Below are 26,203 nucleotides of genomic sequence, written 5' to 3' on the forward strand. Positions count from 1 at the left end.
CACACACACATTCTCACTTTTATAGATATAATAGATTATGCTAGATATATTTCCATATGTCTGAATACCCTATATACAAATTTTCAAATCTGTAGATAAAAAATTTGTTGAGTATATAGGTTGAGAATTGTTCTCTCTCTCTCTATCACACACATTCTCACTTTTATAGATATAATAGACAGATTATGCCAGATATATTGAAATATGTCTGAATGCCCAATATACAAATTTTGAAATCTGTAGATAAAAAATTTGTTGTATACATAGGTTGACAATTGTCCTCTCTCTCACACACACACACACATTCTCACTTTTATACATATAATAGATAGATTATGCTAGATATATTTCTATATGTCTGAACACCCTATATACAAATGTTCAAATCTGTGGATAAAAAATTTGTTGAATGTATAGGTTGAGAATTTTTATCTCTCTCTTTTTCTCTCTCTCTCTCTCGCTATCTCACACACACGCATTCTCACTTTTATAGATAAAATAGATAGATTATGCTAGATATATTTCCATATGTCTGAATACCCTATATACAAAGTTTCAAATCTGTAGATAAAAAATTTGTTGAATATATAGGTTTAGAATTGTTCTCTCTCTCTCTCTCTCTCACACACACATTCTAACTTTTGTAGTTATAATAGATAGATTATGCTAGATATATTTCCATATGTCTGAATACCCTATATACAAATTTTCTAAACTGTAGGTAAAAAATTTGTTGAGTATGTAGGTTAAGAATTGTTCTCTCTCTCTCTCACACACACACACACACACAAGTTCTCACTTTTATAGATATAATAGATAGATTATGCTAGATATATTTCTATATGTCTGCCTACCCTATATACAAATTTCCAAATCTGTGCCCAAAAATGTGTGGAATATATAGGTTGAGAATTGTTCTCTCTCTCTCTCTCTCACACATATTCTCACTTTTATAGGTTATATAGGTTGAGAATTTTTTGCTCTTTCCATCACTCACATTCACACTTTTATAGATATAATACATAGATTATGCCAGATATATTTACATATGTCTGAATACCCAATATACACATTTTCAAATCTGTAGATAAAAAATTAGTTGAATATATAGGTTGAGAATTGTTCTCTCTCTCTCTCTTTCTCTCTCTCTCACACACACATTCTCACTTTTATAGATATAATAGATAGATTATGCTAGATATATTTCCATACGTCTGAATACCCTATATCCAAATTTTCTAATATGTAGATAAAAAATTTGTTGAATATATAGGGTGAGAATTTTCCTTCCTCTCTTTCTCTCTCTCTCTTTCTCACACACACACAAGCTGAAAATTGTTCTCTCTCTCTCTCTGACTCTCTCTCTCTCTCACACACAAACACTTGGTCATTTTATAGATATAATAGATAGGTTATGCTAGATATATTTCTATATGTCTGAATACCCTATATACAAATTTTTAAATCTGTAGATAAAAAATTTGTTGAGTATATAGGTTGAGAATTGTTCTTTCTCTCTCTCTCACACACACATTCTCACTTTTATAGATATAATAGATTATGCTAGATATATTTCCAAATGTCTGAATACCCTATATACAAATTTTCAAATCTGTAAAGATAGAATTTGTTGAATATATAGGTTGAGAATTGTTCTCTCTCTCTCTCTTTCACACACATTCTCACTTTTATAGATATAATAGATAGATTATGCTAGATATATTTCCTTATGTCTGAATACCCTATATACAAATTATCAAATCTGTAGATACAAAATTTGTTGAGTATATAGGTTGAGAATTGTTCTCTCTCTCTCTCTCACTCACTCACTCACTCACTCACTCACTCACAAACACACACACACATTCTACCTTTTATAGATATAATAGATTATGCTAGATATATTTCCATATGTCTGAATACCCTGTATACAAATTTTCAGATCTGTACATAAAAATTAGTTGAATATATAGGTTGAGAATTGTTCTCTCTCTCTCTCTTCTCTCTCTCTCTTTCACACACATTCTCACTTTTCTAGATATAATAGATAGATTATGCTAGATATATTTCCATATGTCTGAATACCCTATATACAAATTTTATAATCGGTAGATAAAAAATTTGTTGAATATATAGGGTGAGAATTGTACTTACTCTCTCTCTCTCTCTCTCTCTCTCTCACGCACACATTCTCACTTTTATGGATATAATAGATAGATTATGCTGAATATATTTCCATATGTCTGAATACCCTATATACAAATGGTCAAATCTGTAGATAACAAATTTATTGAATAGATAGGTTGAGAATTGTTCTCTCTCTCTCTCTCGCAACCTTACACACACAACCACACGCAAACATTCTGACTTTTATAGATATAATAGATCGATTATGCTAGATATATTTCCATATGTCTGAATACCCAATATACAAATTTTCAAATCTGTAGGTAAAAAATTTGTTGAATATATAGGTTGAGAATTGTTCTCTCTCTCTCACACACTCACATTCTCACTTTTATAGATATAATGTATAGATTATGCTAGATATATTTCTATATGTCTGAATACCCTATATACAAAGTTTAAAATCCGTAGATAAAAATACGTTGAGTATATAGGTTGAGAATTGTTCTCTCTCTCTCTTACGCACACACACACACACATTTTCACTTTTATAGATATAATAGATAGATTATGCTAGATATATTTCCATATGTCTGAATACCCTATATACAAATTTTCAAATCTGTAGATAAAAAATGTATTGAATATATAGGTTGAGAATTGTTGTCTCTCTCTCTCTCTCTCTCTCTCTCTCTCTCTCTGGCTACCTCACACACACACACATTTTCACTTTTATAGATATAATAGATAGATTATGCTAGATATATTTCCATATGTCTGAATACCCTATATACAAACTTTCAAATCTGTAGATAAAAAATTTGTTGAGTATATAGGTTGAGAATTGTTCTCTCTCTCTCACACGAAACTGTGCGCTCGGCTTCTTCCCCCCCTTCCCACCCCAAATGCTTGGGAAACTGTGCACTGTTTTTGTTGGTTTTCAAGCTGCCTCTTCCCCCCCCCCACACACACACAGTTTAACAGTAGTAGGAGGTCAAGAGAAAGAGGGTGAGAGAGAGAGAAGAGTAAGTTGGTGAGAGAGAGAGAAAAGAGAAAGAGGGTGTTGGTTTTATATTTTTATTATCGTCTAATATTTTGAAAGCTGAATTTCTAATAAAATGTGCATCTATAGGAGATAATGCCTGGGAATGTGTTCCCCCCCCACAGTTTAACAGTGGTGTGACGTCAAGAGAAAGAGGGTGAGAGAGAGGGAAGAGTAAGTGGGTGAGAGAGAGAAAGAGAGAGAAAAAAAAGAAAGACGGTGTTGGTTTTGTGAAAAAAGTTGTTATTTACAATTGTTCGCATTCTTGGCCTTTTGGTCAAGATCAAAGTGTAGTATCTGTTCTTCAGATGCTGCACTTCTATTTCTTGTTCTCTTTCGGTGGAGGAGAAATCCTCCACGACTGAGACAATTTTTATTTTTGTACCTTTTCTCCACGTTAAAAAACGACCCTGGTGTCTAACTCTGTCCCGTGGGGAGGCATAGTAAATAGGTACAATTGTTCGCCATTAGTGGATGTTGACGTCACGTCACGTGACATGACTAAGCGTTTTTTTTTTTTAGTATGAATAACATTTTTTGTTTTAATTATAAAGTCTACACTTAATTTTATAGAAAATGATGTATATATAATAGAAAAAAAAAATTACTGGTTTTGTTGGATTCAAGTGGATCCCCCCCCCTCCAGTTTAAGAGATAGCAGGTCACGTGGTAATATACAAAATGGCTAGCGTAAATATAAAGATCGGTTTTTTTATCGACGAATATTTTGAAAGCTGAATTTTTTTTTATTCCTGTACTTTTTTTCCTGATATTTTTCGTTAAAACTCTTGTATAAATACTATTTTTAACCAGTTAAATACGTTGGAGACATTGTCATGGAGTTTAATAATCTCTAGAACAAAGCAGAAGAGAAATTACAAAAGTATCGGTAAAACAAAGTGTTTGTTTACATTTGTTCGCCATTACTGGATGTTGACGTCACGTCACGTGACATGACTAAGCGTTTTTGGATTATGTAATATTAACATTAAAATGACAGGTTTTTTTGGGGGCCCCCCTAGGAGTGAAATGATCAGTTCACCCCCTTTTAATGGTCCGTTTGGTGTGGAATTTCGATATTTGTCATGCGGGTGATCAAGGTTCAATATGATACATAATTTGTCAACTTTGGTTGTGTCTGTCAAAAGTTTGAGCTGACGTCACGTCACGTGACACGTATTGAATAACGTTAAAATGACAGGTTTTTTGGGGGGCCCCCCTAGGAGAAAAACGATCAGTTGACCCTCTTCTACTGGTCCGTTTGACGTGAAATTTCGATATTTGTCATCCGGGTGATCAAGGTGCAATATGATACCAAATTTGTCAACTCTGGTTCCGTCTTTCAAAAGTTTTAGCGTTACAAACAAACATACATACATACATACATACACACCGATTTTTGCCTTTTATATATATAGAAGATCTTGCTTCCCAAGTAGCCTTCATTTTTTTTATGTACTTTCCAGTTATATTTAATTGAATATTTATTTCTTTAATTTATATCTTAATAAGTTAATACATCCAAGCTTATCAAATAGTTGTTATTTTAGCTTTTATTTTGTTTCTATATATACACATACATGCACACACGCATATAGACACGCACACGAATATATATGTATATATACATAAACAATATGCCCGCACAAACACATGCACACAAGCATATGTACGCATATATATTGTGTTTTAATTTTTTATTTAAAGTAGTAGGTAGGACTTAATATGAATAGTTTATAGAATCTTGAGATGAGAGAGAGAGAGAGAGAGAGAGAGAGAGAGAGAGAGAGAGAGAGAGAGAGAGAGAGAAAGAGAGAGATAGATAGATAGAGAGATAGATAGATAGATAGATAGAGAGAGAGAAAGAGCGAGAGAGAGAGAGAGAGAGAGAGAGAGTAACTTGCTTGGAATCGGGAATAAGTCAACATAAAATTGAAGACACAAGAACGGTTACCTATCTATATTTCTATCTTGCCCCGCTCTCTCTCTCTTTCTCTTTCTCCCCTCTCTTTCTACATATATATACTTTTTTTATTTGTTTTAAATATGTCACTACGAATTCATGAGCATGTTTGAAGACATCTCTAGTTACTTGTAACTGGCTGACTCAAACATGCTCATGAATGTGTAGCGACATATAAATGCCTACGTAAAATAAATAAAAAGTATATCTTGTCCTACTTCAGTATTGAGTACTCTTGTATAGACCTCGTTAAAACTTCATTGGTTGCTTCACCTCTGGAAAATATTAACCATATTATATATATCTATATATCTATAAAAGTGAAATTGTCTGTGTGTGTGCCTGTGTGTGTACATTTCCCTATCAAACTACTCTGTCAATTTTCAGTCTACAGACTCGAGATTTGACATAACGAGTATTGAGATTTGGGAAAATCTTTTTAATCGGTTTTCGGCCGGAAATTGTGCTGTCAAGGGTCAAAGTTTAGTGATTTGACCTTTGAAAACTCTACCAAACTCCTCCGCCAATTTTGGGTCTAAACACTTGGAAGTTTTAGATGTATGTTACTTGGACATGGATCAAACTTTTTAATTTGATTCGAGCAATAAATGTTAAGGGAGTTAAAATTAGTGTCAAAGTTAAAAAAAATTGACCTCAGCCAATTTTTGGCCTAAACATTTGAAATTTTACATTCGATGTATTCAGACATAGGGCAAGCTTTTTAATCGTTTTTTGGTCGAAAATTTGGCTGCCAGCAGGTCAAAGTTCAAAAGATTTGCGGTCTCTAGCAAAAGTATTCAGCCAATTTTGGGTCTAAACATTTGAAATTTTATGTAAAGGGTAGTCAGACATGCAGCAAGCTTTTAATCCGTTTTTGGGCGAAAATATGGCTGCCAAGAAGTCAAAGTTGAAAGAGTTGACCATTGCAGACTCTACCAAACTTCTCCGCCAATTTTGGGTCTAAACACTTGAAATTTTAGATGTAGGTTACCTGGACATGAGTCAAATTTTTTAATATATATATATATATATATATATATATATATATATATATATATATATATATATATATATATACATATGCACATAAAGTTATGAACAGTACATAGGACCCGAGCAAAGTCGGGCTGAACTGCTAGTATATATATATATATATATATATATATATATATATATATATATATATATATATAGAGAGAGAGAGAGAGAGAGAGAGAGAGAGAGAGAGAGAGAGAGAGTGAGAGGGAGGGATAGAGATAGACGAAATAGACTTATGCTGAAAATTTTTAAAGGGTTACCAATGTGAAAATACCATACCATTGAAAAGAAAAATTGCATTCTATCGACGCGTATGTTCATTCTCACAAACACCGAACGCTGATAAATCTCCTCGAATACTCAACGCACGTCATGCTCTCAAGTTGACTCTAAAACATATCGGTCATCTACCTTTAAACAGATTATCAGTATGCTTTTTTTGCTGTCTTTCTATTCCCCACTTTTTTGTTTTATCTTTTTATTTTTCTCTTTCTTTCGGGTTTTCTTCACTTTCAGCACGTGAAAAACCAGAGGCACGTAGCACGATAAAAATAAATGGAGCAGTTTAGATGCGGACAAGCATTGCAGCATTTCATATAGAGTTGTAAGAGACCGACCGACGGATATCATAAAAATATAATAAATTTTTAGTAGAAGTGCCTCCCGACTAATGTAAAAAATTAATTTTTAAAATAGTGCGCCAATAATGCACAGTGCGCGCACATGACCTTAGTCTACTTTTTTGAGTCCTGTCTAAACATGACTTGGGTTAGGGTTAGATCTCCAGGTGATGATGGCTAAGTGGATAACTACACAAATTGGCGACGTGGGTGTGCCAAGTTTGAATCCAGTTCGTTCTACAGAAACACTTTTTCAGTTAGGATGTTGGTAACCTTCATCTGGTCCCTCCCGTAAGTACCCGGTTTCATTCTATAAAGAATTCTAACTAAAAAGAAGTCGGGGAAACCAATGTCAACAGTAGAATCATAAGATATGAATATGATTGATTCGATATTAAGATCAAAAATGTAATGTTACAGTTACAAACATACAAACGTAATGTTACGGTTACAAACATACAAATGTAATGTTACAGTTACAAACATACAAACGTAATGTTACGGTTACAAACATACAAATGTAATGTTACAGTTACAAATATACAAATGGAATGTTACGGTTACAAACATACAAATGTAATGTTACAGTTACAAACATACAAATGTAATGTTACGGTTACAAACATACAAATGTAATATTACGGTTACAAACGTACAAATGTAATGTTACAGTTACAAACATACAAATGTAATGTTACAGTTACAAACATACAAATGTAATGTTACAGTTACAAACATACAAATGTAATGTTACGGTTACAAACATACAAATGTAATGTTACAGTTACAAACATACAAAGGAAATAAATAAAAATCCAAGTCGGCATTTTTTCTTTTTAACAAAAAGTTGTTTTTTTTCACCGTTACTCTCCCGTTTCGACACCGTTTAAAAGTTTCTCGCCATCGTCCATCTCACCTGTGGTACATTTTTCTTCTCCGACCTCATGCCGGCCATAGTCAGATATTTCTCGCCTTTGACTTTATATGTCCATTTTCGCCGACATCAACTTTGTTTCTCTCGAGCACGTGGTGTCCTTTTTATCTTTTTCTTGTTGCACCAACTCACACACACTTCCTAATTTGCATATGCACATTTTTAGGCTACTGCTAATCTGTACACAAGCCAGCCATTCTTCGCTGCTGCTGATATTTTCCCATGCGCTCATATCCACTATGTAACACAAAATCCTCATTTCTCGCCATACAAAATGCAGAATAAATGCCACTCTTGAATGCACCATGAAATGGATTCCATTCTTTAAATAAGCAATAAGACCTTGTTTTATTTTACTACAACTTGCATTTTGTCTGTTAAGAGCGAGGTGCATTTTTTCTACAAAAAATCCAAAATATACCAAGTTTCTAAGAACTTATTACCAATTCAAGATGGATTGGCCTCATTCATAGATCGAACTTAGCATTTTCTCTAGAATAAGTGATATATAGAAACACTTTGCTAGTTTTACCTACTTCAGCATAGCGAATTACTACATGTGTAACTTTGTGGACGATAGACTTCTTGTTGTGACCCTTCCCTGAACAACCAGATACTTTGCAAACCCACAAAATAGGGCTCCTATCTATAGAATGTTTACAAAAGGTTCCAGTTAACTCCAAGCCCCAGATCTTCTGTTCTGTGTTTTCTTTATTGAATCATGTTTTACACTTCTACACCATTCTTCAGCATACCACAACGACAGGGAGATGACGGCGGCTAAGTGGTTAAAGACATGGATGTGCAACCTGGGGGTGCCAAGTTCAAATCTAATTCGTTCTACAAAAACACTTTTACTTAGGGATGTTGGTAACTCCACGTAATCCCTCCTGTAGGTACTTGATGTCTTTCTAGAAAGAAATATAGCTAGAAAGATTTCGGGGAAATGAATGCCAACAAAAATTGAAATGAATGAATGAATGAATGTCCAACTACAACAACAACAACAACAACAACAACAACAACAACGAAGATATGAGGTCATCCTTTTAACATCTAAACGTGACTTGATCACATAAGCCTGCTGTTTTGAAGCATGCCTTTGTTTTGTTTTCTAATAAAATAAATATCATTTCAAGACAAGACAAAGCCAATTAAAACAATTATGTAATTACAGCAATTCGTGATCACCATAATCTGCAGCGTTTTATTTCTGCTGCAATTTCTAATGACGGAAAACAGTGATGCATAAAAACATAATGATATATTTTTATTGTCAGTAGCAGTGAACAATGGGAAATAAGTGAGGAAGGCAGAATATGAACAAGATTTGGTGAAATGATTGAATTTCAGGTTAGTTTATATACTAATTTATGACTCCCATGTATTTATCTACAAACGCCAATTCTGGGATTTTGCTTTTGCTGTCTATATAATCATGTCCTCTATTTATTTAGCAACGGGATATTCCTGTCTGGAGCTACCCTTTTGTTGATAGGAACTGCCTTTGCAGATGGTTTAGAGTCAATGAACAATTACTTTATTGCTGCGAATCAACTGGGTTTTGTTTGTTCCAGTCAGGTGCATATCTGTGTTAAGTATAATTTTATTTTCATCAGGCGACATTTCTGGTATATCTGGCTTGGTGCACATAGCAGTATCATTGGCGGCGACTATATACACTTCTTTATTGTTAGTCCTCTGCCATCACGAGAGACAATGGATACCCACTGAAAAGGTACTTGGGTGATGGGGAGTTTATAGTAGGCAATGGTTTCACAATCTCTAATTGCACTTAACGTGTATTTATTGTTTGAGTCCAGTCTGAAGGAGAAATCCAAGACTACCAGGGGTAATGCTGGGATAAGCAGAGAAAGACCGGTCATAGACCAATTCTATTTTCAAAGCTTGAGGGCCGAATTTAACTTCCTATTTCACTTATAGCGAGAATGAAGAGAAACGATGAGGGCAGTTGCATGCCGAAGGTTAAGTAATGAACTGGCTCCATGTTACTTAACTTTGGTGATGTGACGAAATTTCACAACGGATCAAATTAAATGAGAGTGTGTATCTTATATTTTATGCAATTATTTCAGCATTCTACCATAAACACTGACTACAAACTACTTTTATACTTTTTCTATCATAACAAACTTGGGATCATATAGAATCTTTCTATTTTCTTTGCATTGTCAGTTCTAGTGCCTTTTTAATTAGATCTCTTAACTGATCTTGAAAGTGTTGTATCTCCAGAAGGGAGGTGTTTAACTTCCAGTACCCTGCTAACTTAGGCCTATTTCCTAGTTTCAGCCACACCATAACTAGTTTATGGTCCGTCTGACCTAGTCAAGTGAACGTGGAACAGGATAGGAAGTCTACTTCGCCTCTCCTAACAAACATCCTGTCCAAATAGGTGTTTGGATAGGAGGGAATGCTATTGGTCCACGTCTACATCTCCCGCCCTGTATGCTCGATCCGAAACCTGTCGACCAGACCACATCTAGCCATCAGATCAGCCAGGCTGGACTCGCACCTCTCCAACCCTCTAGCTTCGCCTCCTACCTTATCTTTCTTGGGGTCTAAGATGGCGTTCCAATTGCCCATTAGCCTTACCCACTTCCAACAATCTACAAACGTGTCGAGCTGATTGAAGAATGAGACCCTTTCATGAGCGGTGCTGGGCGTATGAATCGCGACCACCCGAAACACAGAATCTTTTCCGGCAACATCGGCCACGACCAACCTGCCCTCCGCATCCCTATGAACAATGTCAACCGTCGCGGACAGGGTACGTTTAACCAGCAAGGAGACTCCCTTCCCATGCGGGCTGCCATATGCGGAGAAAACCTCAAAATCTTGGGCCAGCACCTGACAGTCCACAGAAGAAATGAAATGCGCCTCCTGAATCATGGCCACATCCACTCCAAGGGACAAGAGGTCGTGCCGGAGGCGAGCTACCTTGTCTGATGATCTCAAGCCCCTCGTATTCAGACTAGCCAAATTCAAAGCCATGGTACCTACTTTAAGATGTATTACACTCAGCTCTGAAATCGGTCGGGGAAAGGACGCTGACACTGTATGCAATGCTCAAGGTGGTTACGTTTTTCATATCCTGACCTTCTCTCACAATGCCGCCAACATCCAAAGGGAAAGTCAATTTCTAGAAGTGTAAGCCATGTTTAGTTTCAGAACAGTTTCCGATGGTTCATTGTTCCACACAAGTCTTGAGAGGTGACTGGTTTGCAGTAGACAGTTCCACAGAGCAAAAGATTCTTACCATGTCGAGACAGAAAAACACATGCGAAATTGCTACAGAAAGGTTTAATATTTATGGAGCAATTCTGGTTTCTGATTGGTTGGTAGCAGAACATGAATTAATTCGATTCGTCAGTTCCTAGCAGCATCGTTTATAAATAGAATTGTCCGACTGTGTGGGATCATACCCCATTACAACTCTGTTGTGATGGGATGTGTCTCCTAGCAGCTTTGGCTGCAGGGAGACAGGGTAGAAGTACTTGTCAAGGATCCGTTCTTGACACTCAGCCCGACAGGTGAGGGGCCGGGAACTGGCCCAGCACCTGTCGGATTGAGGTACACCGCCTGGGTAATACCTAGGAGGTCCACCCTCCCAGGCCTTGCCACTGATCTTTCCGGTGGAGTAAGTTAAACGCTTACTGCCTGAGGCGCCCCGACCGGGTTACTCAGGCAATTTTTACAGTTACAGGAGTGCCTCTCATTTAGGGGAGCCTGCTGGATCCCCACTTTCCGGCCTTGTGCCACATTTTGCTGAGGTGGGCAGTAAATAAATACTCTACCCCATTATAACTCCAAAATATTGTAACACAATTTAAGGGCCCTATAGAGTGATGGATGAACCAACATTGGGACCCTTCCCTTGCATTGGTTTGAGAGTTTCTCAAGAGTCATTTTTCCTAATCAGTTCTATTCCTGGAACAGCCCCTTCAGCAGCCTCCAGCATTGTCCACAAGTTTATCTTGCAGGCCTCTGGAAGCCTGACAAAAGTTGTTACCAGTGGGGCGTTAATCTCTTTTCCCCCTATCTGTTGGCAATCCAGCAGAGGTTTTAAATTTTTTCTCTGTCGGTGGTGTAAATCCATTGCCACAGACTGGGGGTCTATAAAACACAGTTTCTCCCTCATTTCAAGGGGAAGAGTCTCTGCTGCAGTAAACCCCATGAGCGGGAGAAGCTGAAGGGTCTCTCCCCTTCTCGGGTTCACTCTTTTCTTTTTGGGGTGGTGGCTCAATCTGCATTTGTGTGGGGACAGGTGTATGTGTGGTGTCTGATGTTGGTGTTGGTGTTTGTGTTGTGTCTGGTGTTTGTGTGGTGTCTGGTGTTGGTGTGGTGTCTGGTGTTGGTGCAGTGTCTGGTGTTGGTGCAGTGTCTGGTGTTGGTGTGGTGTCTGGTGTTGGTGCGGTGTCTTGTGTTGGTGTGGTCTGGTGTTAGTGCAGTGTTTGGTGTTGGTGCGGTGTCTGGTGTTGGTGCAGTGTCTGGTGTTGGTGCGGTGTCTGGTGTTGGTGCAGTGTCTGGTGTTGGTGCGGTGTCTTGTGTTGGTGTGGTCTGGTGTTGGTGCAGTGTCTGGTGTTGGTGCGGTGTCTGGTTGCAGTGTCTGGTGTTGGTGCGGTGTCTGGTGTTGGTGCAGTGTGTGGTTTGGAGGTGGAAGTTGGGTTTGTTGTTGTTTGGAGTGGTGTATGCTCACAGGGAGTGGGGGCCACCTTTTCTTCCCTTTTTCTTCTTTTCTTTTTCTTTTTCTGCATTTCGAATGAACCGGAGAGTGGTGAGGTTAGGTTCTTCTCCCTCTCACTAGCTGATTCATCCTCAGAGGAGCAGTTTTTTCTCCATTGGGTCCTCGTCTTGATTGGTGTGGGGATTGTTGGTTATTGCTGCTTCTCTGGTTGCTGCTCCTGTTGTTGATGTTGCTGCTGCTCAAGCTGCTGCGGCGGTTGTTGTTGCTGCTGCTTGTCTGGCTGTTGCTGTTGTTGCTGCTGTTTTTGCTGCTGCGACAGTTGTTGTTGTTATAGCTGCTTTTGTGGCTTTGGCTGCTGCAACTATTGTTGCTACTGCTGTTGCTGCTCCTGCTGATGCTGCTGCTGTTGTTGTTACTGCTATTGCTGGTGAGCAGATGGTTAGGTTGATGTGGAGATAGATGTGTTTTTCCGTTTACGCCCTGCCATCGTACTCCATTGATCCTTGGGCTTTGCCAACTCAAGGGCTGATGTTGGTGATTCCCTAGTTTCAGTGGCTATTGCTAGCCCCGCTGCTGATACTGTGTTTACTTGTGGCGTGGGTTGGCTTGGAACTGCTTTTTGGGGGCAGTGCTTTAGACAAACCAGCAGTGAGGGCGCCAACCCTCAACCACCACTGTCATGTCGGCTTTCTTGAAAGATATTATTGCTGGTATGCCTAGGAAGCCTTCTTTTTTGACCCGCATTGCTACTGTATAACTTCTCAGGTGGGCACCATTTTTGGAGCGTGCCGGGTCCATCTGCTCCACCTCTCCAAAATTACTGAGGAAAGCTCCCAGCAGTTCTGTGGGTAGATCAGCAGGAGCATTGAATATTTGTACTCGGATTCTCCTCCTGCCCTGATACTCTGGCAGTAACTTAATACCTGCACATTTAAGTTCTGTGCATGAGAACTTTTCTGCTTCATCCTTGTTGGGGAGCAGTACGTCCCACATTGCGAAGCTTCTCTGGTGTATATACTTGGCGGGTATATTCAGTTTCTGAAGGAGCTCTGCCATTTCCTCTTTTTTCATCCCCTTGAGCTGATTTGCCCGGATGTCCGAAGTGATGAAGGACAGGATCTTGTTCTCCATCGCCTCCCAGTCCCCAGGTATTGGTTTGAGGACTTTCTCTTCAATATATTCCTTGTACTTGGTAAGGTACAAGTCTTTATATCCCTGTGGGGGAGGGTCTCTTATCAGCGGTTTTACCCCATGCAGATCCCTCTGATGTCTTGGGCGAGGGGTCTTTTGTGGGGTTAAAAGATCGTTCCACTGCCTTGGAGGTGTTTTGTGAGACAAGTTTCCTTTTAGGGGTTGATTCTCCCGTGCTTTCCTTGGGTATGTCCAGTACTGCTCTCTTATTTGAGGAGCTTCCCTTTGGGGGAGCATCCCCTTTCATAATGTCTCTTGAGGCGGCTACCTTCTTGCCAGTGTTCATTTCTGGGCGGTATGCCTCTTCTTTTTGGGGAATCTGCCCTCGTGGGGAGCTTCTCCCCCGGTAATGTCTTTTGGGGCTGCTACCTCTTGGTTTGGAGGATCTCGTGGGTGTGCCTCCTCAGTTTGGTAATTTGCTCCCTCTTTTGGGGCTGCTGCCCCTGCTTTCATGTTGTCCAGGCGGTGTGCCTCTTTGTTTTTGAGTGTTGCTCCCCCATGTGGGGATTCGTCCTTTGTGGGAGTTATCATTTCCTTGCCTGGTGTTGTTTCTTTTTTCTCTCTTCCCGTATCTGTGGTTTCCATGGTCAGTCAATGTGTATGGTAAAATTCGAAAAAAATCACTGTTTTGACTGACGTGGAGACAGCGTCCAAAGTGGGGAGCCGACTTTGGCGCCAAAAAGAAGTGAGGCCAAAGGCGGCAAAAGGGGAGATAGAACTGAGAGAGGGAGTGGGAAGTTAGTGGAGGGAAGAAAGAAAGTGTTTCCGACCCTCCCTCGCGCCAAGGTCGTAAATTATCAGCTCGGATCCCCCTGCGAGGGGCGGGGGGGGGGGAGAGCAAAGAAAGACAAAGTGGGGGTGCGGAAAGAACACTACCCAAAAAGCTCGTCAGGTGTTCCGGACACGAGAATGTGTCGCCAGAACAGCACTGCCTCGCGCGATGTATGTATCAGAACAGGGTATTTATTTGCTCCCCCACCGAGCAAATTAGGCACAAGGCCGATTTTTAAAGTGAGGAGTGAAGGGGAAATGGGGACCAACTCCACGGGGAGTAGGGGAGCTGGATAGTGACAATTGGTATGAAGGGTTGCCCCCACATTGACCAAGGTCTTATATGTGAGGTTGCCCACACATATGGTCTTTGATTGCAGTATCTGCCGGGACGGGCCAAGAACAACGGAAAAAAGTCAAGCCTCTTTTCTTTCTATTTAAACAGAAAATACAATGTCGTTATATATGGGTTGTGGAAATGCATTGACTAGCAAAAGATCTAGCTAATTTGCATATTCTTTTAAACATTCACTTGAATTAATTCCCTATTAGTTTTTCCAGTTTTCTTATGGGATGATCATCTAGAGTTAACTATTACGTGTAATTATATTCATGCAGATATTCTACATAATTTATACTTGCATAATATTTGCGTAAAATCTTTACAGTAAACAAAAAATTTTTTTCCATATATATTTATGTGTACGTATATATTTTTGTTTAATCTATTAGTCTATCTATCTATCTATACTCCTATAAATTCGTTTTTCTTTTGTGTGCGTTGATATTCATATTAAAAACCATCTTTTCTATTTATTTAAAAAGAAAATACAACTTTCTTATATATGGATCGTGTAATTGCATTCATCTGCAAAAGATCTAGCTAATTTGCATATTCTTTAAACATTCGTTTTAATTAATTCCCTATTAGTTTTTCGGTTTTCTTATGGGATAATCATCTAGAGTTAACTATTACTTGTAATTATATTCATGCAGATATTCTACATGATTTATACTTGCATAACGTTTGCGTAAAAAGGTTACAGCAAACACAAAATTGTTTCCATATATATTTATGTATTCGTATATATTTTTGTTGCATCTATAAAAGTGAAAGTGTCAGTATGTGTGTCTGTGTGTCTGTGTATATTTCCCTACGCAATAACTCTGTCAATTTTTAAGTCTACAGACTCGAAATTTGATACACAGGGTACTGAGATTTGGGAAAATCGATGTGATCGGGCTTCGGCCAGAAATTTCGCTGTTAAGGGGTCAAAGTTCAGCGATTTGACCTTTGAGAACTCTACCAAACTCCTCCGACAATTTTGGGTCTAAACACTTGAAATAGCCCAAAACAATAAATTTTAAGGGGTCATAATAGGAGTCAAAGTTTTAAAAAACTTGATATCTGCGGTCTCTACCAAATTACTCAGACAATTTCTGGTCTAAACATTTGAAATTTGACATAAAGGATATTCAGAGATAGGGCAAGCTTTTTAATCAGTTTGGGTCGAAAATTTGAGCTACCAATATATAAATGCATTTTCACAAGATCAGTATCGTTTTGAAGCTTGACCCTTCAGACGACAAATACCGAAAAATTGGCTAAAAACGTTAATTGCTTCACCCTCAACCCGGCACTTTTCTACAGGGAGGGGTCGCTTTTTTCGCCGATATTTTCGAAAGTCATCCCCTCTTTTCGATTGTTTAGCCTTAATTTAAACCATCGTCACATCCGGTTTGGCGGTGGTCATAACAGCAAAGATGTCAGGTTTTTTTCCCCATTCTTTACCTCCTTCGCGGTACGGGTTCGAGCCTGCCTTCCTACTACCACTTTTTTTTTTTTTGCTCAACACACACCTCCAAACACCCCGGCAACGCCGGGCACCCATGCTAGTATATATATATATATATATATATATATATATATATATATATATATATATATATATATATATACATATATATATAAATAAACGTGTCTGTGTCTGTGTACATTTCCCTACGTAATAACTCTGTCAATTTTTAGTCTACACTTAAAATTAAATATACAGGGTACTGAGATTTGGGAAAATCTTGGTGATCGTTTTTCGGCCAGAAATTTCGCTGTTAAGAGGTCAAAGTTCAGCGATTTGACCTTTAAGAACTCTACCAAACTCCTCGGACAAATTTGGGTCTAAACACTTGAAATTTTAGATATAGGTTCCTTGGATATGGATCTAACTTAATAATTTAAATTGAGCCCAAAACAATAAATTTTAAGGGGTCATAATAGGGGTCAAAGTTAAAAAAATTAACCCATTTTTTTTTGCACCTCCAAACACTCGAGCAACGCTCGGCACCCATGCTAGTATATATATATTAAGGGCAAAATGGGCGCGAGTGTTTGTATATGTCCATGGAAGGCTTTTTGCATTGGGCTTCTTACGTCGGCTAGATTCTGTGAGATGTTTTCGCATACTTTCCAGATCATAATATCTCAGATTCACAAACGGACATTGTCTGTCTTTTGTTTGATTGGATTAAACAAAATTCCCACTGTGTCGTCGTTTCCAGTGTTTGTTTGTCTTTTTCGTATAAATATACGAAACTATTGGAATGCCACCGCCTGGCCGTCGGGCCATGTATTATCTGTTCTGTAATTGGTCCTTGGTCAATGTAAGGGAAATCCTTTATACTGAGACAATTACTATTTATTTGGATACTTTTGGGGGAAGCTGGTTTTCCCCCACATTAAACTAATTTGCTTTCGTGGGAGGTTTAAAAGTAACGCCATTTCTGCAAGTCATCTTTTGTTTTTTATTGACTACATTAAATTTGAATGCTTTAGACTTCCAGTTGCGTCATGGAGTAGTGGTAAAACGTCAGGTTTTCTTTCCTTTTCTTTTCTACCTTTGTGTCACGGGTTTGAATTTGACTGTCTGCCTACTACCTGATTTTTTTTTTTTTGCTCAACACAGACCTACGAACCCCCGGGCAACACCGGGCACCCATGCTAGTATATATATATATATATATATATATATATATATATATATATATATATATATATATATATATATATATATATACTAAAATTAAAACAATGCTTATATCACAGAGAACGCAAACTTAACGATTTCAAACCACGTTCACCAAGTCATCTTCTAGACACACAAAAAAACATATATCACTGTTGAAAAGAACTGACGGATTTTTACTACTAAATCATTCCAACATGAGAAGGAAAGAATATTTGGAAGAAGGCGTATTACACCGAAATTATAAATAATCTTAAACAAATAAATGTTTGTTTATTTTACAAAATCTTTGTGTTGTAATTTGGCCTCCAACATGATATACGGTTTTTATTAAAAAATGTAAATAACGCTTATATCACGTAGAACACAATCATAACCATATATACAGGGTGGAATGTTAAAAGTGGAAAAGACGACATAATTCCGTTTCTGTTTGATGAAAACCGATTTTCTTTTTTTGTTGCAGACCATCTATTAGTTGGCCAGTTGTGTACAAATCCCAAGAGTGATAAAAGCCTTCTATCATGTCTGAAAATGACAATGTTCAACAAGGGAGATCAGAGATACACCGCTGTACAACTCATGCTCTCTACTGATCCAAGTTATGACAACAGGACCATTGCCAGCACCCTCAAAATGCATCACTGGATGATGAAAACAAAGTTTCCTGCCACAGTTATGGTCTTTTATGTGGTTTCAAGTGAGCGCCAAATCATATCTTCAAAGTCGGTTTGAAAGTCAACACCAAAATGTACCTGGATGTGCTGAAAAGTGTGGTGATCTCCTGGTGCAGTCAGGTGGCCGTTGGCAGACCCTGAGTGTAGCGGCAGGACTTGGTGCCAGCCAACAAGTCTAAAGAGACCCAGGCTTGGCTTCAGAAGAAATGCTATGACTTTCCGTTCCGTTCTCCTCCTCCTCCTCCTCCTCCTCCTCCTCCTCGACCTGAACCTGCTAGACTGCTTCATTTGATCATAAGTTGAGGACATCACCAACATAACCTCCTACAACACCAAAGACAGCCAAATCGCCGCCATCCATCGAGTATTTGCACAGCACGGCGATGTGGAAAAGGCATGCTCCTAATTCCGGACTCATATTGAGGCAGTGATTGAAGCTGAAGGTGGCTACATTGAATAGATGTCAACTCTACTATAAAATCAAGTTACCTGAATCGATTTTTTCAATAAAAGTTTTTAAATAAAGCTGTAGCATTGTTTTATTTAGGGCGACAGTTTCTACCCTGCACGCGCGTGCGTGCGTGTGTGTATGTGTGTGTATGTGTGTGTGCTTTTCAAAGTTCAAGAGAAAACAAATTTTTTTTTCTTTTGCTCTATTCTCATCATAGATGCTTCTTGTAAGGAAATCATAAAAAAAGAAATAAATACTTAATGAGCCACAGGTATCATGATTTTTGTTGTTATAGGGTACAGTAATATATAACTGATATGCATTTTAGGTCTGATGTATGCGAAAAAATCATATATATATATATATATATATATATATATATATAATTTTTTCGCACACATATATTTATGGCCTCCGTTCTATCTTGAGAGACAATGGATACCTCCTGTAATAGTGCTTGTATATGTAATTGTGAAGCAAAAGTTAAGCAATCTCCAACCACACCTTTCGGCACTACCTGATTTTTGCAACAAGAAGTCTCTCTCTCTCTCTCTCTCTCTCTCTCTCTCTCTTTCTCTCTCTCTCTCTCTCTCTCTCTCTCTCTCTCTCTATATATATATATATATATATATATATATATATATATATATATATATATATATATATATGACATCGTTTACATCCACCGATCCCATAGGCCGGAGATTAGAACATCATACTGTCAACTAGATAGTTGCAGGTTCAATCTCTGGCTAGGAATGGGTGCTAGTTTAGCCACACCGATGATCTGTGATACAGCAAAACAGTTCTGCATATGAATGACTATATATATATATATATATATATATATATATATATATATATATATATATATATATATATATATGTATATACGAGGTGCCTTCAATAAGTTTCCAGATTTTTCATGTGAGCACTTATATCAATAGAACACACATGAAACTCTAGTCCTTTCGAAGTAATCTCCTCTGGTTGCAATGCACTTGTACCGTTCCAACAACTTCTCAAAGGCTTCATGGAAGTCCTCTTGTGTGAGCATGTCAATGACTCTCGTCACAGCCTCTTTCATCTCAATTGTTTCATAATGACAGCTTCTAATGTCTTCCTTGAGCTTAGTGAATAACCAAAAGTCACACGGAGCAAGGTTTGGACTACAGGGAGAGTGAGGGATGTCTGATGCCCATCTTCATCAAATAGTCTGTGGCAAGGATGGAGTTTTGGACTGATGTATTTGCACGAATCTTCCACATCTTCAGTTCCTCGCAAATAATCGAGTATACAGTTCCCACACTAACATCAAACTGTGCACTTATTGTCTCTATAGAAACACGACAGTCATTATCCATGAAATTCTTTATTTGTCCAATCAACTCTGGTGTTATGACTTCCATTAGTCCTCCCACTCATCTACTCATCCTTCAGACTCATTGCCTTCTTCAATTCTCTCATGCCATTTAATAACCGATGCTCAATTCATGCAAGATTGTCCAAAACAGTCTGAAGCATTCCATACGTTTCTGTGGTATTATTTCAAGTTTTAAACAGAATTTTATTGCATATCGTTCATTTAAATTGTCTTCACGTCCAGATTGCAGTTTTTAAATTCACCAGCTGTGACAATCAGGTTTTAGTAGGGTGCATTCCAGTTCCTGCTGTAGCTGTTCATTTGAACCTGAAATCATAAAAATTTGTCACTCATTTCATAAGACAGATTCCAGTGGCAAGAAGCCTAGGACAACTGGGAATAATGCTGAAATAAGTGGGGAGCGGATACAGCACCTAGTATTCTCAAATAGCCACCGACTTTAGTATTGATCAGGCTTAACGATGCTTATATATATGCACACAATTTTTCTTTACTCATGTACCCCATTCCTTTTAATCTCACTTTAATCACATGCTGACTTAGAGATCGCCATATATGTTTTCGGTTCAAAACAAACTAAAAAAATGTGGGTGGTCTACCCTTAGAAATGGGTGGGAGGGTCTTACTAAACTTACTCTGATTCTATTTTATTTCTTTATTTTTGCATTTGTCATTTTATGATTTTTCATGAAGTTTTTAAATATTTTTCGTAAACAAAATTTCAATTAAAAACTATTGTGGATATTTTAAGCAGAGAAATTCCATATGGTAAATGTGGTATTTTGGTGACCACTGAGGTGAAAGTGATGGGCAAATGGTGAAAGAATGAAAGGAACAATAGTTGAACAAATGGGTCGAAATGCATCTAGAGTAGGATAGACTAACAGCTACCCACTCTTAACAGTTTTAATGACCTTGTGTCTAACTTGTAAAGATTGTTCATTTTTGTATTATTTTTTTTTTGCAAATAATTCTTATATATATATATATATATATATATATATATATATATATATATATATATATTACCAGGGGTAATGTTGAATATTCTTTCTGTCTTGACAAGAGTATAAAATTGACTTTGAAATTTAGTGGTCGGGATCATCTCTTCTCTTCCGTAAAACCTCTTCCTCACAAAGGAGACGTTGCTAGTCTCTCTCTACTCTATCGTTTATAACGACTAAGCACAAATTTCTGGTTCGTTCTTATAATACATTCACAGCAAGAACTCGTCTCCATATTAGAAGGGGAAATGACTTTTCCTTTTCTTTCCATGTTCCTAGTGTCAGGCGGAATTTCCATGGAAAAAGTTTCTTTGTGAAAGATTTCAGCCTGTGGAATACATTACCGCGAAACTGTTTCCCAGTTGATTGGTCATCTTCAAATCAAATGTAAACAAATTATCATAAACCCCTTCATAAAAAAAATCGAGCACAGTTCATACCTTTGATTAATGTTAGTACTCCCATTGTGTTATTCATCTCTTAGCTACAATAATTCTGTCACATCCATCTTTATCCTTGAGTGGCTCTTGACCTTGATAATTAATAAATGAATAAACCCTACTTACCTGGTTTAGGACAATCGTTCCATTTGTGTGTAACGGGCACACAGCTTAAAGCTTTAATGCTGAAAACAAAACCCGATTCACAAGGCGGCATGTCAGTTTTCTCTCCGCCATTGCATCGGTACCATTTCTGACAATCGTTTTCGTTGCGGATGAAACCGACTATATTTTGGCACATTACATTGGGGTCTAAAGATGCGCTGCCCACCAAGCCAAGAAGCAAGAATAGCAAAATATCTGTCGAGGAAAAAAAAAAAAAAAAAAAAAATTCAGTAAAATATCAAATATTTTGTGAAATTAATCATCTGCATCTCTAAAAGAAAGTTCAATTCTCACCTGATACGAAAATACGAATTATACTTGAAGTTTGATTGAGAGCGAACGACAGCTTTTAAAGAAACAGAACAACAGCCGTGTATATTAATTGAACAGTTTTATATAGGCAATTAAATTTTATATAGGCAATTAATAAAGAATGATATAGAGAGTAAAAAGTAAACACACAGAATAAGTCGTGGGGGGGGGGGTGCTTGTAAACACGTGCATTTGCATGATGTGAGAAAGTGTTCTGGTAACAGGTACGTGCAATTTGATTGGAATGGTTGCTGTCTCTTTGCGACTGCCATTTGAGAATTTTGCTGTAATGGAGTCAACCGTTACCGGACTTCAATTGTAGCACTGGAAATGGTAAAAAAGAGGCCAGAGCCTTAAGTATTAAGGTTTATATAGACTGACTTGTGAGATCTTTAAGAGAGCAGTGGTTGAGTATACCATTTGACCAATCCATGTGACCCTTAAAAGGACAAGCGACCAGAACCACACTGATCAATTGAAAGGAATGGTAAAATTAAGAGAGATTGAAGAAATACGGCTATATAGCAATACTTTTCAAACTCACAAAGCGGGTTGATCTAATTGAGTTGTTTAAAACTTTAAGCAGACACAACAAAAGTATGTGACGTTTGGTATGTCTATATTTCTATAGATTTGTATGGACAGGATTTACCTCTAGACTGATTAACTGATCATGTTTGGAATTTGGAATACAGCTGCTAAACGTTAAGGGGTGATAATGTGGGCTATATTTAGCTTAATTTAGTTTTGTGAAATAAATGTAGAAAGGAGTGAAAGCATTGGATGAAAATTCTGATACTTCTAATTTTTCTAAAATTAAAAAAAATAATTTAGGTATTCCACATCGATTATTAAAGACTCACTAAATTTTAATTTCGTTGGGGGGGGGATTCTACAGTAGTTTTAGCGGGGATGCATATGTGTATAACTTTTCATTTGAAAATTTAAATATCTAATACTCGCATTGAATTTGATCCGGATCAATTGCACACCAAATAAGCAAGATTCCCTGAATTTCATTTTCTTCTTAAAGCTCCCTTAAGCTTTAATGCCTTAAATTTTAGACATTTTCTAAAATCAAAACAATGTAACGGATTTTCATCAAAATTGGAATAAGGATTCTAGATATGAGGCTTGGTATTATGTTTATTTTAATATTTGTAAAGAGATATAAATCACCATCATCATCGTCATCATTGTTGTCGCCACCACCACAAGTTCTATGTTTATCTAGCTTCTATCATGTTATAGCTAGTATGAAGAAAAACATTTGTGAAGTTTCGCGGGGGAAAAAATAATCTACTTAGTATTTGCATGAGAAAGTAAGTACGATGAATGATTTTACGTATCGTTTTTATTGGTAAAAAAACATGAGAAATCATATTCTTAAGCATAATAATTTGAACTAATGCTAAATGCCCTTTACGTTTACATTTTTTTACGAATTATGAAAAAAAAAATGTGATTTAGTTAAAAAATATTTATATAATGTTTTTGGATATCATGTCATGCTAATTTCTTTAAATTTATACAACATAAATAAAAAAACATTCTCTAGACTTACATGAAATTCGAGCTGAGGTATTGACAGCATAAAACCCACTGCCTTAGTAATATGTTCTCTGCCTATTCCTTTTTTTGTCAACCAATCATATGCTTTAATACCTATTTCTATTAGTATAACCGTATACCTATTTCTATAAAGATAAATAACAAATAAACATTGACATTGAAGAACAGTGGTTCAATGAGATAGAATCTACTGTAGAAGGTATACAGAAGCATCTTCTTTTATATACCTAACTAGATATATCTTACCCAGCGGTGCCCAGGAATATTCTTACTTTCATTTTTGTTTCACTCTTTGACTCATCCATTTTGTTTAGTTTTGTGTAATTAATCGTGTAGATAAAATCATCACATTATGACATTCAATAGTAAATATACAAAAATAGCAACACAGTAAACTTTTTAGCCCGATAAAACTGGCAAAAATTAGAACCTGTTGCCTTAGAATTAGTGCTTTATGCCAATTTGATGGTTGAATATGATTAAATTTGTGCTCATTTTTACATTAAATACTAATCTCTATCAATCCATATAAATCCCTAACAGTGTATCGACCAGATACCATAATACTTAGTTCGCTGTACCTTATCATAAAATATGATCGATACAAAATTTCAGTCAGACCTGCCCATTAGTTTCTGAGAAAGAGTGGAACTTAAATACTAATCACTATTAATCTGTAACTGTGCATCGAGCAGATACTATAATACTTTGTTTGCTGCACCTTATCATAACAAAAGTTCACACAAAATTTCAGCTAGTACTTTCCGAGAAAAAGGATAATAGACAGACAGACAGACATTCTGACAGACAGGCTAAGAGAAATATAACACATTATCTATATAGGAAAAAAATATAGAAATATAAACTTTAATATCAATTAGGAAATTTTAAAATTAGACCCCTTCCTTGCAATTTAAGTAGTAGTGGTTACGATAGTTCTGCGATAAAGGCACTAGATTGGTTTGGATGAAATCAACAGCAACAGAACCCGTATCATCATACACTTTCATGTGATTAATGAGACCCGCCTTGGACAACAGAGCCAGTCACACATCTCACAGATCCAACGATCTCCATGATGTGGCAGCAAAGTTTGGTGTTTCCTACAAGCTCTCTTGAACTTCACTTGATCTATCTTGGCTTCTTCAAATTGTTCTGCGCCCCTTTATATCAGTGCCCCTCATTGCTTGCAATCATACGCTAGGGACTCCCAACAGTCAACAGGAACATGAAAGCTCACCAGACTCTCCTTGATGCTATCACGAAAACGTTTTTTGAACTTGTGCTGGGGTCTTTTGTCAAGAAGGAGCTCACCATAAAACAATTGTTTTGTGAGTCGATAGTCATCAAGCTGGACAAGATGACCCGCCCAATGCATCTGGTTCTTAATAACAATGGTAGCAATGCTGGTTGTTTTGGCCTTATTTAAGACATATGTATCAGGGACAAACTTCTTAATGCTAGTTGTCACTCCAAAATAGGTACAACCATTCGTGAAGAGATCCATTAATAATTGTATATCAACTGGGGAGTGTGTCACCAGGCCAGGGTCATCAGCATACAGCAGCTCCCTAACAAACCCATCACTAACAAGTCTTTTGGCTTGGAATCTTCTGAGGTTGAACACTTTTCCAGTCATTCGGAATCTAATATAAACACCCATATCGCAGTCACGGAAACCATACCCGAGCAGTGACATAGAGCAACAGCAATATTGGTGCAACTATATCACCCTGTTTCACTCCATTATCAATGGGGAATTCTTCTGGTAGCCACCATTAAATTCGACACGACCCTTCATATTATGATGAAGTTGCTTGAACTTTTTCGTCAAAGTAGGTTTACAGCCAAATTTTCCCAAAACTTCCCAGAAAGCCTCATGGTTGACTGTGTCAAATGCCTTGGTTAAGTCCACAAACACCTGGTAAAGAGGTATATGCTGCTCAATACACTTTTCTAAAAGCTGTATAGCAGAAAACACCATATCCACGGTCCTTCATCCACCTCTAAAACCAGACTGGGACTCTGGAAGGATATCAGGACAGATATACTTCTCCAATCAGTTTAGTAAGAGCCGTGCAAATACCTTTCAACTGCAGTCAGCAGCAAGATACCTCGATAATGTCCACAAACAGGCCTTGCACTCTTTTCTTTGTACAAGAAAATCAGAATGGCATCTATCCAGTCTTGGGCAACCGGGAAACCCTGCAATACAGACAGTATCAAAGAGTGGACTACACAATGTACATTGACACCTCCATTGTATCTTTGCAATTCCTTAGCTAAAATTACAGTCTTCTGTTCTAGTCTTTTACCATTGTCAATAAGTGTTCTCACATTCCAACAACAGAGCTGAAGTAAGTGTCGTTTTGCATAATATTTTCTGTTTCTGTTCCTGCTAATATGGAGAGCTGTCAGCCGCAGATGGCTGACCAACAGGTCAGAGGTAACTTTGTTTAGGACACATTTTCTTGTTCCCTCTCAAATTCTTGGGTGAGCAACGCTATCCTGAAAAGGCTGCTTAGTCACAAAAAGCTCCATCGAGCACACAACTACCTAAGTATTGTTTTGAAAAGCGATGTTAAGATAGGCCTTTTGTCGCCTGTGTACAGATCAGTTACTACATGTTTCCAGCTTGTCAGGCCTACAATGGTCACAACTTTTTCATCACCACAGGACTTTTTCTTTTTTTGTAGACAAAGGTCTGAGGGAGTATCTGTACAAAGATGTTATTACAGAGTTTTACCTTTGTCCAGCAGCTAAGTTTCTCCCTCAGTTTAAAATGTT

The 26,203-nt window shown here is 37.4% G+C and overlaps 1 protein-coding gene and 1 pseudogene across 3 annotated transcripts in view; one reads left to right on the top strand and one right to left on the bottom strand.

The window, feature by feature from the left end:
* LOC145245941 (beta-hexosaminidase-like) overlaps positions 1-26,203 on the bottom strand; it is a 93,859-nt gene that overhangs the window by 47,848 nt on the left and 19,808 nt on the right. For all 3 annotated transcript variants that reach the window (XM_080107702.1, XM_080107701.1, XM_080107703.1), the window contains exon 2: positions 21,494-21,727. In XM_080107702.1, coding sequence (XP_079963828.1) covers positions 21,494-21,727 — 234 coding nt within the window. The remainder of the gene's footprint in view (positions 1-21,493; positions 21,728-26,203) is intronic.
* Positions 3,426-3,559, top strand: LOC145246294 (U2 spliceosomal RNA; annotated as a pseudogene).

This window comes from Euprymna scolopes, chromosome 23 (genome assembly GCF_053919585.1).
Source record: "Euprymna scolopes isolate OS-2025 chromosome 23, ASM5391958v1, whole genome shotgun sequence".
Classification (NCBI taxonomy): Eukaryota; Metazoa; Mollusca; class Cephalopoda; order Sepiida; family Sepiolidae; genus Euprymna; species Euprymna scolopes.